This window comes from Pseudorca crassidens, chromosome 12 (assembly GCF_039906515.1).
Source record: "Pseudorca crassidens isolate mPseCra1 chromosome 12, mPseCra1.hap1, whole genome shotgun sequence".
In the NCBI taxonomy this organism is placed as follows: Eukaryota; Metazoa; Chordata; class Mammalia; order Artiodactyla; family Delphinidae; genus Pseudorca; species Pseudorca crassidens.
This window is the reverse complement of record NC_090307.1, coordinates 43,070,498-43,087,654: the sequence shown is the minus strand read 5'-3', so window position 1 is coordinate 43,087,654 and position 17,157 is coordinate 43,070,498. Positions and strand designations below refer to the sequence as shown.

Sequence of the window (17,157 nt, the reverse complement as noted above, 5' to 3'; positions counted from 1 at the left end):
GGGAAAAACATAACCAGTAATATGCACACAACTCAATTTTATGTGCACAAGGTATAAGTAACTACAGGGTAGACTACTGTGAATGAATCTGTCCACACCCTGGGAAGAGAGAGTTTTGGTTAATTCACTAGTTAGTGAAGTTCTGTTAAGATATCTTTTATTATATTTTCAAGCAAAATGCCATCTAGCCTTGATTTGAAAATCGCATCTAGTTAGGTCAATTGGTTAGAGCATGGTGTTATTATGACGAAGCTAGACATTAGATCCTCATATATGTCACTTAGCTTTGCCCCATGTTCCTGGATTAAACCCCTAAAGCCCTCTAGCCATCTGGCAACTGCAGTCATGTTCACCTATAAGTATCCTCTCTGTACCCCCTCACACTGGCATCCAACCAAAAGAAAAAGAATAATTTCAGAAATATTGGCCAACCTTATTTCAATGACTACTATCTTTATATATAAGACCCAAATATTCAAATAATATTTTCTGAAAACATATTTTAACTTTTAAAAAAGAAGGAAAATAACTACTAATAACAAAAACACCCACTCTCTGCCTGTAAGACAAGTTATTCTTTCTTATTAGCAAAATGAATTTTCCAACTTCCTGAACTTATATTCTGAATCTCCTTCTCAACCTTGCAGTTTTCTAACAGCTATGTAACTGTGAGAATAACTAGCACAGATGAATACTCGATTAAAATTAGGAAGAGTGGAACATAAGAGACTATTGAATGAACCTCAGATAGAGAAAAAAGAAAAAAAATCAAAATAAAGATTTTCTCTTCTCAACAGAGAGGGGAAAATAATTTCCAGTTCCAGCTAATATCTTAACAGAAGAAGATATACCTATTAATATTATTTTCTATATTATATTCCCCAAATACTAGGCAGGTCTTCTTTATAAGGTATAATATTATAACAAAATAATAATTTAAAAATAAAATTATAGAATAGTTATTTCTAATAAATGATAATGGATGCTATATTTTGTTATTTTTCTCTATATATTCAGGAATACTTAAACATACATTAATATAATTATATGAATAATAATGTCTTTTGATATGTGCACTCCTCTATCTCTATCCTCCCATGAAAAACCTAAAACTGTAAGCCACCTCATATTCTATTTAGGAGACAGAATGGAATATAATGGAATATATGATGGAAGATAATGAAATAAAAAGTTTTTAAGTAAAAACGTTGAGAAAAATCAAAATAATATACATGTGTATATATATATATATACATATGCATATATGTTATTAGGAATATATATATTCCTAATGTGATCAATCATTAAATATTTCAAATGATCTGTTAGAAATTATATATTTCACTAAATTATGGACCATCTCATCAAAAACTATTAAAATGGCAACACATTAGGCAAGAATATCATTTAAATTATTCCCAGTTGTATCTTAAACCACAAATAATATTAGTCAAATATGCTTTTTAAAAAGTTGTTTTAACTGAGCAAATGCTTTTTGGAAAATTTAGACCAAAAAATTATGTATTAGTTTTCTTTTGCTATATAACTGCAAATTGGTGGTTTAAAACTTCACAAACTTATTATCTCACAGTTTCTGTGTGTCCAAAATCCAGCACATTTTAACTGGGTCTTCTGCTCAGGTTCTCTTAAAGCTGAAATCAAGTGTCAGACAGCTGCATTCTTACTTGGAAGCCCAATTAGGGAAAGACCCACTTCCAAGCTTCCTTTGATTGTTGCCAGAATCCGTTCCTTGTGGTTGTAGGACTTAGGTCCCCATTGTTTCGCTAGCTGTTGGCAAAGCATGCTCTCAGCTCCTAGAGGTTGCTCTCAGCTCTTAACCACATGGCCCCCTCCATCTCAGCAATAGAGAACCTCCCTTACATTGAATCCATCTCAGACTTTGAAACTCTCTACTTCTGCTATAAGCCAGGGGAAAAAACTCTGCTTTTAAAACGTTAATGTGATTAAGTCAGACCCACCTGAAAGAGCCCCCCTTCTTCAAGCTAACTGTGCCATATAACATAACATAATCATGGGAGTGATAGCTCATCATATCCACAGGTTCCACCCACACTCAAAGGGAAGGGAATTAAACAAGTGTGAGGGTTATTGGGGAATTATCTTAGAATCCTGCCTACCACAGTATACAAAAATTGAAGAATCATAGGGAAGACACTTAGTGGCAGAGACTGGCATGTGGATTTAAAATCACAGAAATCTGAGCAAGAAACAACTTGGAGTAAGATTTAGAATACTGCCTTAAAGTATAAAACTCCATATTCTAAGCAATATTTGAAACAGTAACTTTACTTTGAAAAGGCCTGTGCTTAAATAAGTATTCTGTATCGATCTCCCCTGGGTTTTTAGAAGGATTTCTCTGGGAAATCTTTGTAGTTGTGGATGTAGTAACAACTAAGAGGTCAAAAATTACTTCTCCTCAACTCCAAAAACAAAACAGTTTATTATAAGATGATTTGATCCGTATTCCTTTTAAATGCCTTTAAATCTATTTTTTCTTATATTTCACAAATCCTATTTTTAACATTTTATTGGAATTAACAAATTTGAAATTTTGTACAGCATGATTCAATTACACAACAATATCAAGCTATTGTATTATATTGAGTTACTGCTTGATAATTTGATTTCAATAACTGTATAACATTTATTTATAACTATAATATTTCAAACAATATATTGAACCAAAGAAACTAACTTTTATTCATCTGATTTATATTCTGCAGCATAAACCAAGGAGAGACCTCAAGTCCCTACCTATAAGACCTAAATCATAACATCCCTGCTCAAACACTTGGTAGCTGCCATTCCCTATAGAATGAAGGTCAAACTTTTTAACATGGCAGTAGAGGTTTTCCATGATTTTGTCCCAGCCTACTTTTCCAACTTCAACTTTCACTGTACCCTCACTTCAGCTATTCTTGATTGTGTACCATCTCCGCAACTTGCCTTTGATGAAATAAACTCTCACCTCAACCAAACCAACAGCAAAAGTGTATAACTGTTTTATGGGTGTCATGGATTTGAATGGCTAAGAAATTATTTTAATATTGTGTTGATTAAGTACAGAGGCACCCCACCCTGTAAGAGAGGAGGTGATATTTTAGCTGAAGTGTAAGGTCTTAACCAAAGTGATTTACTGTGAAGCAACACTGTACTAGGAATTAGAGTAATTGTCTCCAAATTGGCATGTGCACACCCCAGGGAACGCAAGAGATGACCTACTGAGATGAAGAAAAAATATATGTTTATATCTATTTAATATCAGCCTTATATATATTTTTGAACATGTGTTATCTGTTAACTATTGATACAGAACTATATGTAATTTATAAAAATACACATACTGGGGGAATATTTAATTTTTTTAATTATTGGAATGCATTATTTTAAAAGTTTGGAGACCAAAGCAAGGACTTTGGAATCCCACTGAAATAGTTTCTTATCCCAGTTCTAACACTTAGAAGCTGTGTGACTTTAGAAAGTTATCTTAACTGAAACCACAATTTTCTCAAGTATGTAATGAAAAGTGTTCATACTGTAGGACTATTGTGAATATTAAAGGGGACTTTTTTTAAAGGTATTAGCCCAATCTTTAACCAATATATATTAAGAACTTGATAAATGTAAAGCATTATTATAACATTATTATTAATCATTACATTCAATACTTGCTATTGCCTAAAGAAAAAACATGCTTGTTAAAGAACTCTAGATGACAAGCAAAGTCACTAGTTTCTCAGCCTTAAAAAGAGCCCATCCTTGTGCCCTGTTGGTGGGACTATAAGATGGTATAACTGTTAAGGAAAACAGTATGGAAGTTCCTGAAAAAATTAAAAATAGAACTACTATGTGATCCAGCAATCCCACTTGTGGGTATACATCCAAAAGAATTGAAAGCAGGGTCTTGAAGGGACATCCTTCACACACCCATTTTCATAGCAGCACTATTTTCAACAGCCAAAGGTGGAAGCAACCCAATGTCCATTGACAGATGAATAAACAAAATGTGGTAAATACATACAATAGCATGTTATTCAGCCTTTAAAAGGAAGGAAATCCTGTCACACACTTTAACATGGATGAATATTGAGGACATTATGCTAAGTGAGATAATCAATCACAAAAAGACAAACATTGAGTAGTTCCACTTATATGAGGTATCAAAAGTAATCAGATTCACGGAAACAGAAAGTAGAGTGGTGGTTACCAGGGGCTGGAGGGAAGGGCAAAAGGGAAATTGTTGTTTATTGGGTCTAGAGTTTCAGTTTTACAAGATGAAAAAGTTCTGGAGATCTGTTGCACAACAATGTACATATACTATTGCACCATACACTTATACATGTAAAAATGGAAAATATATATTATGTGTTTTTTACCACAATTTAAAAAAATAATTATAATTTTTTTTAAAAAGAGTTCCCAGTATGGCTATAAAACTAGTTGTGTGGTGGTAAATAAGAAGTTCCCATCTGTGGTATTGGGCTGGGAGGTGATTTTCATTTATTCCATTAATACTGAGCACTAGTGAGGTATTACACATTGCGCACTCCCTTCCTTCAAAACAGGTTTTGGAAAAATTACCAAATTATCAAGCAATAGACATACTGCATGGTATGGTGTGGTAAGAATATGGTCGGTCAATTCAAGAGATATTAAGTTGGTAGAATCAACAATACACTGTCAAGTACTGACTATAAGGAGGGAAGAAAAGGGAGAAATCAAGCGTATCAGACAGATTTTTCACTTGGATAGGTAAGCAAATTGTGTTGCCATCCATGGAAAAAAATTTTTTTAAGAATTTTCTTTTTTGAAAGAGGTCAGCTTGGAGGACCTAGGATGGGGGAATGGAGAGAAAAGAAATTCATTTTTGAATTTGTTTAATTTTAGGTGCTTTGGAATATCTTGATGGAAACATCTAGTAGAAAACCCAAAACACAGATCTGAACCCCAGAAGATGTGCAGTAAGTCCCCAGAACAGAGACACAACTGAAGCCATGGACATGAGTATCATTACTCAGGAGAAAGAAAGAGTGAGAAAAGGAATTCAAGACATACCTTAGTGAAATTATTTAATTTCAAGGATGCCTGAGTAAACAATCCATAAAATCTGGAAAACAGGTTTGCCTTAGATTTTAACAGAGCTAACACACTATCTATAATGTCTGGTGGAAAGAGTGAAATGAAGAAATGACACCTAGCTAAGGTTGCTCTTTAGGTACAAAGACAAAGGACAAATATTTTCAATTGCATATAAACCTTAAAGAATAGAACAGAGGAACTCTTCTATAGGAAAAAAAAAAAAAGATGATCAGGAATCACAATCAACTGATGAATTAAAGAATTTAGAAGTAAAGAAAACCAGGTAAAAGAATGGATGATAAGCATTTAAGTACAGCAAAGGAAAATATCAATAATTGTAAGAAGCAAATTACGTACTATAACATAAATATAAAAAACCTTGAGAGTAAAAGCAATTAGATAATATAACTGATATAATAAAATCAGATATATAACAATTATAATATAATCAATGTAATCGATTATACACAGGGAGGTAGTAATAAGGAGGTGAGAAGTGAAAATATATTTGTCTCTTACCTACCATTGGAGAAAGTCAATTATATGGTATAAAACTGAAGTCTGTAGTTAAAAAATAAATGTAATTCACTCTCAATGTTTTTCTTAATCTTTTCTATTAATTTTAGGAATAAATACCTCTGTGAAGAAGCCTTTATTAGCAATTTTTTGAATTTTGTGTATTTCTTTTTCTTTTGTTGTATTTTGGTAATATTATATTTTATTCTTCTTACTTAAATTAGCATATAATTATCATACTAGTTTCAGAAAATTACTTTTCCTGGTCCATATACAGTATCACTATCAATCAATATGTCTCATCTTCTTTTGGCATATATGTTTAGAGGGACATCTATAATCATGTTCAAAATTAGCTAATGGTGGTTATACCTGGGCAGGAGATTAGCATGAATTTTTAGCATTTTTTTCCTTTTCCCTTAGATTTTTGAAATAATGAGAATGTATCACTTTTAAAAAGACAAAGTCATTTTTATTTTCTAAAAATGGAGTAGGCAGAATAAATATGTGAAAAACACATTAATACATATATATATATGTATCTTGTATTTTAACTCTGTTACAGTGTGATTTTTACTTCAGAACACAAATTATAATTACATCATGGTGTTCTTGCTTTGTTAATACTTAGAACATCTTCTGTTTTTATAGTATTTACTATGTGCCAGGCATATGCTATATATGCTCTATGTTTAGGAAGTATGAATTATGATTATTAATTCCTATCCCAAACTAATTAGGCAAGTAATATTATGTAAATTTACAAAGAAGAAACTGTGTCTTTAGTTAAGAAACTTCCCCTAATTAACAGGTTCAATAAATGTCAAATCCAGGATTTAAATCTTGTTCTAAAATCTATACCCTGCCCACTATAACATGTTTCCTGCCATCCATGCCATCCATGTTATCTTGTTATCCCAGGACTATGAAAATAAACGTAACCTAAAACACATTAGATTCACTTTAATTTTCCCAGTTAGATATAAAAAGTCTTGGCAAGTACAACAGCTATTAGTGAAAGGTCTTTATGATCTTGACATGGAGATGGAAACTTTGGAAGTTCTGTTGCCACATCCCTGAATTTCCTTCCTCATCTTTCCTTTATCCTACGCAAAGAGTCTAGAGTTAAAATCTTGACAAGCAGAATCTCCGCTGGCTCAGGAGGTTTCTAGAGAAAATATATATGAGTGCCGAGTCTTGCCCCTCACCTCCACTATAGTTACTAGCAAGACAAGGAAGAACCAATGGAAAAGTCAAGGGCTGGTGTCTTCGGAAGTAAGTGTGGGATAGTCCTCATATACTAAGAGTGTCTGATTTCCTCCTAAAATTCAGGGGAGGGCTTCCCTGGTGGCGCAGTGGTTGAGAGTCCGCCTGCCGATGCAGGGGACACGGGTTCGTGCCCCGGTCCGGGAGGATTCCCCGTACCGCTGAGCGGCTGGGCCTGTGGGCCATGGCCGCTGAGCCTGCGCGTCCGGAGCCTGTGCTCCGCAACGGGAGAGGCCACAACAGTGAGAGGCCCGCGTACCAAAAAAAAAAAAAAAAAAAAAAAAAAATTCAGGGGGGTTATCTCTACAAGCCCTTTGCCCCTTAATCCTCACGGCCAACTGGCCTCTAGTAAAGGTACCCACATTCCCTGAGAGACTTAAGGAGGCTCTGTGCTAGGGACTTGTCATGGATGACTTATCCCTCCCAACAAACCACAAGGAACCACTTAAGTCAGCTTATAAACCACAATGCTGAGAATCATACTTGGGATCTCTTTAACCCTCCCCCCACCAGAGACCTATGGTAGAGAGTGTCCCAAAATACTTAAATGAAGAAAACAAATGCATTGGTCATCAATAGCAATTCCCACTAGTATGGAAGTATTAAGAGATAAGCAAAAAATTGCTCATATCTCAGTGACTACTATTATGATTTGTCTCTGTGTCAGAGTTACAAAGTATCATCATGTATAGCTGGCATGTCCCTCAGCTTTGTTTTCTATAATTTCTATAGCAAATTCCAGATCAAGGCCCAATACATATGATGTGTGCCTCAGGCATGGGGTTAGGCCAAGTGGAAATGTATACAGACTCCTTACGTACTATTGCCTTCACTCTGACGTGGTATAAAAATTAACAAAAAACCATAGAGAACTAAAAAAACAGTAACTGGTTATGAACCCGTCCATGAATATTCATTCTAATCACTGTACAATAATCAATTAGTAGTATACACAGCAAGAAAATATGAAATTTGAGGCTACAAATTGCAGAACTGAATAAATCATCATTTTGAAATGACATAACTAGAGATAATGCATTTTCTTTTCTGGATGAAAGATTCATTTATGTTTCCTAGTGGAATAAATAAAGGGGAAAAAGACACATGAATGGTAAAAAAAAAATTAAGCCAAAGTGTCTGTTCCTACAAATACAGGTCAAGAAAAGCATTGCTCACATTATTTGATTTTACAGTTTGGATATTCATTACCTTGTTTTCTTAAGACTGAAAAAAAAAAAAAGAAATGTGAGTTTACTGAATTTCCTAATGTTTTATACAATGCAGTCGACTTTTTAAAAAATACACGTTAGCGGCTTCCCTGGTGGCGCAGTGGTTGGGAGTCCGCCTGCTGATGCAGGGGACACGGGTTCGTGCCCCGGTCCGGGAAGATCCCACATGCCGCGGAGCGGCTGGGCCCATGAGCCATGGCCGCTGAGCCTGTGCTCCGGAGCCTGTGCTCCGCAACGGGAGAGGCCACAGCAGTGCGAGGCCCGCGTACCGCAAAAAACAACAAAAAAAAAAAACGACGTTAACACATTAACAATATTACTAACGAAAAGTTGTAATGAAATTTCTGGTTCTTTTCTAAGTTTACCTTTCCTAATATCAAGTGGTAGAATGTGCTCTGGTGTTTTACATTTTAAATGTGATGTTTCAACTAATGTTGCCAGAAACAAAATGTCAATGAGGATGCAAAGCTTCTAAAAACAAACTAAACTAGAACTATCAAAGACATAAAATAGAGTAACCATAGTAATGCTAATTTTAAACGGTCACTGATTAAACATTTTTTTCCTAATCAATGTCAGGCATTTGCTATATCTTTTTCAGAACTGTTTTTAAGTTATTCATAATTTCATACTTCTAAATTATTTCTCACACCTTTAATGAAGGAACATAAAAATAATAGTGGTAGCGTGGAAAAGAACTTAGATGCAATGCTCAGCAAACCTTACATATGTGTGTGTGTACGCGCGCACGTGCACACACACATTCCCACTCCAGACCTAAAATGGCTGAGTTGCAGGATATTGTTGCTTGGTGACCAAACAGTATCTCCTCAGCCACACAGTAATCTAAACAGTGACAGATATGTCTCCTCAGTTTTAGGCATGGCCAGGACAAATATTAAAGGGCATGTTTATCTTCTCCAATCTTCCACATTTTTAAGTCAGTTGTCACTTACTTGATTTTATCATCAGTTATATCTAGGCTTCAGGGGGGAAAGTATTTGCAAACCTACATACGTTATTTTGGAAAAACAAGAGGCAGAACCAAGCTTCTTTCAGACTGAAAGATAGTCCTGTTTCAGTTAAGTCTGTGTGGTGTCTGCTCTCTTCTAGTCCGACCTCCCAGTTGCTATCAGTCTCCCTTTCTTTCATTAAACACAAGAAGTTAATTAGCCCCAGCCTGTCCTCTCCCCTTCTCTCTTTCCCTTTTTGCAGTAGTAATGATGTCTAATTACCGGCAACAGTGGGTTACTGAAACACCAGGCGCAAATCTCTCTCGATGAGAGCAAAGCCAGCCATGAACCTTCAAGCCTCAAAAAGCTAGCATGCTTCTTAGTCTACTTGAAAATACCATTCAAATACAGTACTTTCTTTCAACCGATATATGCCTTTGAATGAAAAGACAAAGATATTCTTTGTCTTTCTGGTGACTGCACTCCTGTTATCATAAAGAAAAAACATATTTTTAAGGAAAAATATTTTGAGATGTGGGGAAACACATGATAAAAGGGGATCTTTATTTTTTAACTCATTGAAATGATGATTGGCTGCCTCTCAGAGAAGGAGGAGCCTATAATTCTATGTCAGGAGCAGCATAAAAATTTCATAAACAGCTATAGGAGAGTTCATGAATTAAAAACATCTGCAACATTTCCAAACGGGTCTGAATGAAGATCAGAGCTCTTAAATACTACACGGGAAACCATTATCCAAGAACATCACCTGAAGGGTTACATTTTCTCCCCTAACTATATGGAATCCTTACTGAAAAGAGACACACGTGTTACTTTATTATTAACCCTGGAGTTGTTACTCTATATTAGATGTCTTAGCAGCAGTTCTTTAACAACTCTGCATTAATTTTTCAATGAAAATATGGTATCTGAGCATGTGAATGCTGGTTTGAATTACTGGCATCCATGTTTATCTTAGCGCCTCTAGAACCATTACAGAATTTACGTTAGAATTTTGAATCAATGTTTTAAAAAGGCACACCTGTTTATACATACAGTGGATGTAACAAAATCCATGCAAGTATAGACTCACTGGTGCAATACACAAGTGAAGCTATCTGACACGTAAACAGAGGTGCCTAAGCATAACATAAAAAAATGAAAAGCAAACTCCCAAGCTAGCAATTTAAAAAGACACAGAATTATTAAATAATATTCAGGTAAATATATCTTAAATGATTATTATATTCATCAATTAGCCCCGTATTGCCCAAAGGAAAATATATTCACATGCTGTGAATTCTAATTTACTTTGTCTACCAGTAAGTTATTTTTTTAAATCAGGTTCTTCATGTTACTCCCAATGCAAATGAATCAAAGCACTTCATTCTCTGTGACAGACTTCTGGCTCATCCAGATGTAAAGAAACCTCAGTTCATCCGTGCTCATTACTTAGTAAAGCAATCTCACCATTGTCTTTAGCAATGCCACATGTTAAAAGAGAAGGCTGCATTTATAGATCGACCTTCTAGAAACCTTCCAACAATGGTACATTTTTTTAAAAAACATCAGAACTTTTATGTGTGTTTCCATTTCACCTTTATTTCCATGTCCCATTTTCCATATAAATTTCGAGAGAAATATACTCCCTTCAAACAACTACCCCTAATTAATCTCAAGAAACCATAAACTGCTTTCCAAACATAAAAGAGTCCTCCAAATAATCCTTTGAAAAACCTTTCATGCACATATTTCCAATTGAATATACCTCCGTTTGATAGAGAAGAATAGCTTTCAAGGCATCTCGTTTCTAGCATCCTCCAGGAATACTGCACGAGAAACAGTGGCCAGTAAGGAAGGGAGGAAAAGGAGCAAATGCTCAAGAAACCCGAAAGCGAGGCAAAAATGTACAGGATGCCAGATACCCTCCCCCACCCCTACTCCAGACGAGTACCCACCTAGCATGATGAAGAAAGAGGTCTTACGGATCTGATCTGCAATCCTACTTGTAGCCCACAATTCCCATCTTCTTAAAAAGGAAATTGACGCTGCCGCCGCTCCCCAGCCTCACAGGCTCCTGCCTAGTAGGCTGAGGTATACTGAGCTCTCAATGCCAGCGCCTGGGCTTAGAGCTTTGTGGCCATGAGACTAGAGCCATCCCAGAATAAGGAACAAATACGTACACCACTTGACTGCGCCCAAACCCATCTCGCTTTGTTGTTCATCATGTAGCTGCGGCTTTATTTGTGAAAGGGGGAAGTGAGGAAGGGAATGGGGGAAATAGGAGGAGGAATCTCCAGGACCTTATCTACAATCTAAATAGTCGTGGTAAGATCTCCGGGAGTGATAAAGGCGATCGGACAGCCCGGTGTCTCCCAATAGCGGCGGTCTAACAATAAAACCTGATAGTGTCCGGGGGAAAAGCCCACATCCACGACCAGCGCCACGTTTGGGCTTTGTGCCAATAAGGAGACACTGTAGACTATCGATCAGAATCGTCTATTATCAGAGCGTGCGTCTGGGGTTCCAGCGTGGCCTTTATGAGCGGTGGCGAAGGCGGGACACGCGCCAGGCGCCCAGCGAAGGACGTGGGACAATGGCCCAGCCCGAGGACGCGGGACGCCGCCCGACCAGGGGATGGAAGCTCCAGCAGCGGATCCGGGAGCCCGGAGGCCAGGAGGGCTGCGCGCTCTGAAGGTGCGCTGCCGCTTTAAAATAAAGGACCACAAAGATTCCACGTTGGGGGAAACGCGCCTGGCTCACGCGACTGGGGACGACTTGGGGAGGGGGTTGAGAAGGGTAGGGGCAAACGAGCCAACGGTGGCTCACGGCTCCCCCTTTCTCCCCCACCCCCCCCCCCCCCCCCAGCGCCGGGCTGCTCGGGCAGACGAATAACAGAGGAAGGCGAGTCACTCACCGTGGTCTTGACCGGCACGTAGAGCACTTGCTTTGCGCCGCCGCCCCCGCGGACCTCGTCCGGCTGGCCCAGCTGGAAACCCTTCGATTTGACCCAGAATTTAAATTTGGCGTTGTCCGTGGAGCTCGACTCGCAGCCGTTGAGGAGCTGGACGATCCGCTCGTATTTTTTACGGGTCACCGTCTTGGTCTTGCCTGAGTCCCCGTAAGTCCTGAGGCACCAGTCCTGGAACTGGCGGTACATGTCGCGCTCACTCTCCATGTTCCCTGCTCCCGGCCGCCGGCCGGATGCTCCCAGCGCACTTCGCACCTGTTCACCCCGGGCTCATGAAAAATGCAGCTCCCGCCACGATGTAGGGACGCGAGGTCCCGGCCGCCGCCAGAGCCTGCCTCGGGTGTGTGTGGGGGGAATGGGGAGTGGGGAGGAGGGTCGGTTGGGCACCAGCGATCAATGCCCTGTGCTACCAAGTCTCTGGTTCGTTCGTAATTGCGACGGATGTCTTGGACGCTTTTCTCGTCTTCTTAGTGATGGGTCTCTTTAATACTGTAGGAGTAGGACCATCCTAACAGCATCTGGCCCGGAGGAGCTGGGTTTTGAATAATTAAAATCCCATTCCTTGGTTTATCAAAAACCCACTATTGACTTGAGGTGGTCCCTCGACGCCTCGCCCGGGGCTGTGTCCGGGGCAGGCAGGTGGAGCGCAGCGCCGCCTCCCCGCGCGAGCCCCAGAAGCTTCCCCAGCCTCCGGCCCCACGGTCCAGGAGCGAGGGCTGCGCCTCTCTCAAAAGCAGCTGCCCGGCCGAGCGCCTGAGAGCGCGCTCCAGGGTCCTGTTCCGCTTCGGCCTTTCCCTGCGTGGGGCGTTCAGGGACTAGAAAGAGAGAAAGTTCTTACCTGTCATGTTGTTAAACCTATCAAATCCTGCTACACAGGAAATTTTTTAAGGTATTTTTAAAGCGGCATACAATGTCATTTCTTCAGATGCATTTAGGCTAAATTCCAGTCCCGGAGGTAGGTTCCAGGAGTTAAGTCCCAGAATTAGCAAAGCATTCACGAAGATTTGGCCATAGTTCTATAGGATAGCCTGTGGTACCCCAAACAGATATCCGTTCCAGGGGGATGTGGGTAAACGAAGGCAGGCCGCTGGCGGCGGGTCTCCCGGATAATGATGGGGTCCCCAGACAGGACTCTGGTCTCTGGCGAACTGGGTACAAGGCATAGAAGTAAGTTTATGATACAGATGCTTAAAACCCTTTGCATGAAATTAGAATATAGCGAGGTATCATTTTCCCATTGCTTGGTTACAGTTTGCAGTTCACACGGGAGGTTTCGGATGTCTATTTTCCCCCTGCCACGTCATGGACACCCCCTCCACACCTCAGAGTGGCCAAATATGAGTTCCTCCGGACGATTTCTCAAGCAAATGAAATCAGCGGTTCCTCCATTCAGGATTTCCATCCGTTTGTTACAGAGCTTGGAATAGGAGAGTTCCCATCCTCCTCGCGCTGCGATTGCGGCCGCTCCTCTTTATTCTACTCTCTGCGGAGGCCCGCGCCCGTCCCGGGAGGCGGCTCTGCCAGCAAGGCGGCCCGACCAGCGCTCAGCGCCGGGTCCGCGTCCTAGCCCACCTTCGCCCCTCGTCGTGGTCTCCAAGACGAAAGCCCCGACTGAGAACGCGGAGTGTTTGTACCCAGTGCGCCGCAGCTGGTCCCGGCACTTGCAAAATGGTCAGTGGCTCCTGCTCGGCCAGGCTTAGTGTGTGCGTGTGTGTGAGCCAGGGAGCGAGGGCGTGCGGTGTGCAGGGGGTGCGCCGTGTGTGAGCGCGTCTCCGGGAAGGTCTCGCGGCGGCTGGAGCCGGGACTGACAGCCCAGGCGGAGCGCGAGCAGCTCCACACACTAAACCTCTCGCCTCTCCCCTCACCCCCACCCCTCCCACTCCCCTCTCCTCCCGCCCCCCCCTTCCCCGGCCCCTTCCAAGCTCTCTGATTGGCCAATGGGACAAAAGTTTCTGTGGAGACGGCTGGGCGCTGACGTCACGGACAGAATTGTCCCATTTAGGGATCCCGGGGGCAGTGCGCATGCTGCAGGCTGCAGGTTAAAGGCAGGAGGAGGTAGCAGCGGGCCCGGCGGCAGCCAGGTGGCGGAAAGGAGCACTCAGCATCCAGGTGGGGGGACGACTCCAGCAGGGTTTCCATGGAGATTCCTCTGGGTCTAGCCTAAAAACAGCAGATCAGCTGACACCATTAGCTCAGGACCTAATTACTGCTTATTGGAGCAACAAATGAGGGAGAGGGCCAGCTGCAAAGGAAGAGTTTTTATCCACCCCCCCTCCCCATCTCCTCCTCTCTCCCCTCTCTGGGGGGTTCTAGAGTCCCGGGTGAATTCTCATTAACTTGCAAGATTGCTGCATCGACAGCTCCTCCTCTAGAGGCTACCTTGACTGCTTTTATTCTTTTTATTCCCTTCTTTTGTATCAAAAAGAAAATGCTAAAATAAATCAGTTGTCCTGAGTCCTCGAATTATTTTTGCCCAATAAATATTACACCGGTAGAGCTCAGAGAATCCACCGGCCAATAGAAGTCACAAGTGGATCACATATAAGGGAAGGATCACTTTCAGTTTATTGAATTGGGTATTTATCTTTAGGCTTTTCACATTAAAAATTTTTTTTCAATATCTTAAATAAATATTTGGAACAAGCAATTGGACAGAATAGTATTTTCCATCACCCTTCTAAATGTGAACCTCACAGGAACAACTCTCTTAAAAGTTTCCCTGGTGATATCAGAGACGGAGGATGATTCCAAGTCAAGAGATCTAGATTTTCTGGTATATTGGTCATAGGTTTCCTAGGAGATTCTGGAAGTATAGTTGGTCACAGGGTGGTCATTCATTCAAGATTAAGCTGGTTCTATAGAGTTTACTTTCTCTTACGGTTATAGCTGAATTCGCAATTTTAGAATTCGTTTTGGTAGCTCTTTCATTTGAAAAGTCACCCCACCTCCTCTAAGCCTCATTCAAGTACCTTCAGAACCAGAAAGACTTCCTTTCTTGACTTACTCAAGTTAAAGTAATCTGCCTCTCTAAACTCCTCTGGATAGAGTCTTTCAAACATTTTTTTTAACCTTGTCTCATAGTAAGACATATTTTACTTTGGCAGAGTGCATACATACATCTGTCCTCCAAAAATTTTATGCAATAAGTATTTTTTTATTACATGCAATACACACTATTTGCCATTTTCTCCTATTTATTTATTTTATTTGGTAAAGTATTGTCCTAACTCAATAAATTTATTTTATGATCCAGCAAACGATGACTGGCAACTATAGTTTGGAAAACATGGTTTTAGATCACAAGAACTGCACTGCTCCTCGTACTATATATTTTCATGTAAGTATGTTTCATTATTCAAATAGAATCTTGCTTGGAAGACTCTTGAGAGGTTGCATTTTCTTGTTTTCCAAGTAACTCCAACACAATGAACAATGCACACAGTAAGTACTTAATAAATATATACTGAGTTAGTTAATTACTAAAGGAAGGAAAAATGAGGAAGGGAAGGAAGGAAGAAGCAGGCAGGCATAATTCTTGGCCATTCCTGTTGCCTTTTGCTGGGTGGTGTTTGGACGAAGTTGGGCCCCACTTAAGGAAATCATAGGGACTGACCACATACACGTGTTCATTCTATTTATGGTTATACTTGACACACCAGTGTATGGAAATTAGAACCCTTGAGACATAAAGGATTCACAGAATACAAACAAATATGTCATCAACCCCTAGTCATATTAACTAGATTTTGTATGTAAGCAAAAAAAAAAAAATTACAGAATTGAAAGAGATCATGTAAGACACATTCTTTTTCGAAGGAAGAGGTAAATTTTAACTATTGAAAGAGTATTCACATTGGACTAAAGGAAAAGAGAGTTCTAGGACTTTGAGAGCCAAGTTTCTCAGAGCCCTGTGGATTCTCTGGTCTCCAGTGTGCTCTGTCCTGTACTTGTACTCATTATTAGTTGGGGGGCTGGGTCAACATCTTTTACCATATCTTATCTACATAAAAGCATAAGCACTTGAAATATCTAAAATCTGCTTCAGCAACTCACTCTGGATTCATTTCTCTCCTTTACTTTTAACTTCTCTAGAAGTTCTTCCCAGCTCCACCTAGAGGGTCATACTGAGCCTTTCCTTCAGCTAAATTATTCATTGAACAGGCTGCCTGGAATTTAATTGGCATTTCCCCCAAGTCACTTTCTTCAGAATTGATTCTCTACAGAGCATCTCTCTCCAAAAAAGTGACTCTTTACCCCTATATCTGAACACCAATCACTAAGCCCTGGCCCAGGGTTCTGCATGCCATTTATAGGGAGAGGAAGTCAGAAATTATTATATCAGAATTGTAATATATAGTAAAATATATATTATATTTTAATGAAGGATAATCCAAATTTTGAAATACAATCAACATGATTTTATTATGAAAGTAAAATTTCTTCCAACCTCATGGTCAGTTTGCATATGACATTTAAAAACATCTGGAAAATCTTGCATTTTAATATCCATCACAAATAGTCATGCAACACTACATATTCATCAGCAAAATGTTACAGTGCAAACAACATATAATCCGTAATCATAAAATAAAGATTCAAAGAATAAACAAGGCTTCATTCATCCATCCATATAATTATACTTTCATTCAACAAATATTTACTGAGCACCAACTTCTCTGATAGGCCCTAGAGTTAAAGTAGTCAACAAGACTGATGTATATATATGGCCATCATCTAATGGAACTTAAATTTTTTAAGGAAAACATAATAAGCAAAGAAATAAATAATTAGCCCTTGAGGTAAGTGTCAGGAGGGAAAAAAATGGTGCTATAATAGAAAACAGTGGCAGAGTTAGAGGGACTTGGTGACTCAGGGAAGATATATCTGGGTAGGTAACACTTATTGTGAGACATGATGGATGCAAAGAAGTCAACCAGTCAAAAAGCCAGGGAGGGGAACTACAGGCACAGCACAAAGGCAAGACCTCTTGGCATGTTTGAGGACTAGAAAGAAGACCAGTGTAACTGGAGCTTATTGAGCTTCAAAGGGAGAGGTAGGCTATGAGGTCTGAGTTGTCTTTTGCTGCCATATCCTATAGGGCACTGGTCACCATGATAAGGAA

The 17,157-nt window shown here is 39.7% G+C and overlaps 1 protein-coding gene across 5 annotated transcripts in view; it reads right to left on the bottom strand.

Annotated features, from left to right (window-relative positions):
* The window catches only part of NOL4 (nucleolar protein 4), a 394,425-nt gene extending 381,100 nt beyond the window's left edge, over positions 1–13,325 (bottom strand). For 3 of the 5 annotated variants that reach the window (XM_067699379.1, XM_067699374.1, XM_067699375.1), the window contains exon 1: positions 11,982–13,325. In XM_067699379.1, coding sequence (XP_067555480.1) covers positions 11,982–12,242 — 261 coding nt within the window. In that variant the 5' untranslated portion in view covers positions 12,243–13,325. Of the gene's footprint in view, positions 1–10,832; positions 10,926–11,022; positions 11,221–11,981 lie in introns of those variants that run through there. The other 2 variants (XM_067699376.1, XM_067699377.1) reach the window with 2 other exon arrangements.
* Between the last annotated feature and the right edge of the window lie 3,832 nt (positions 13,326–17,157).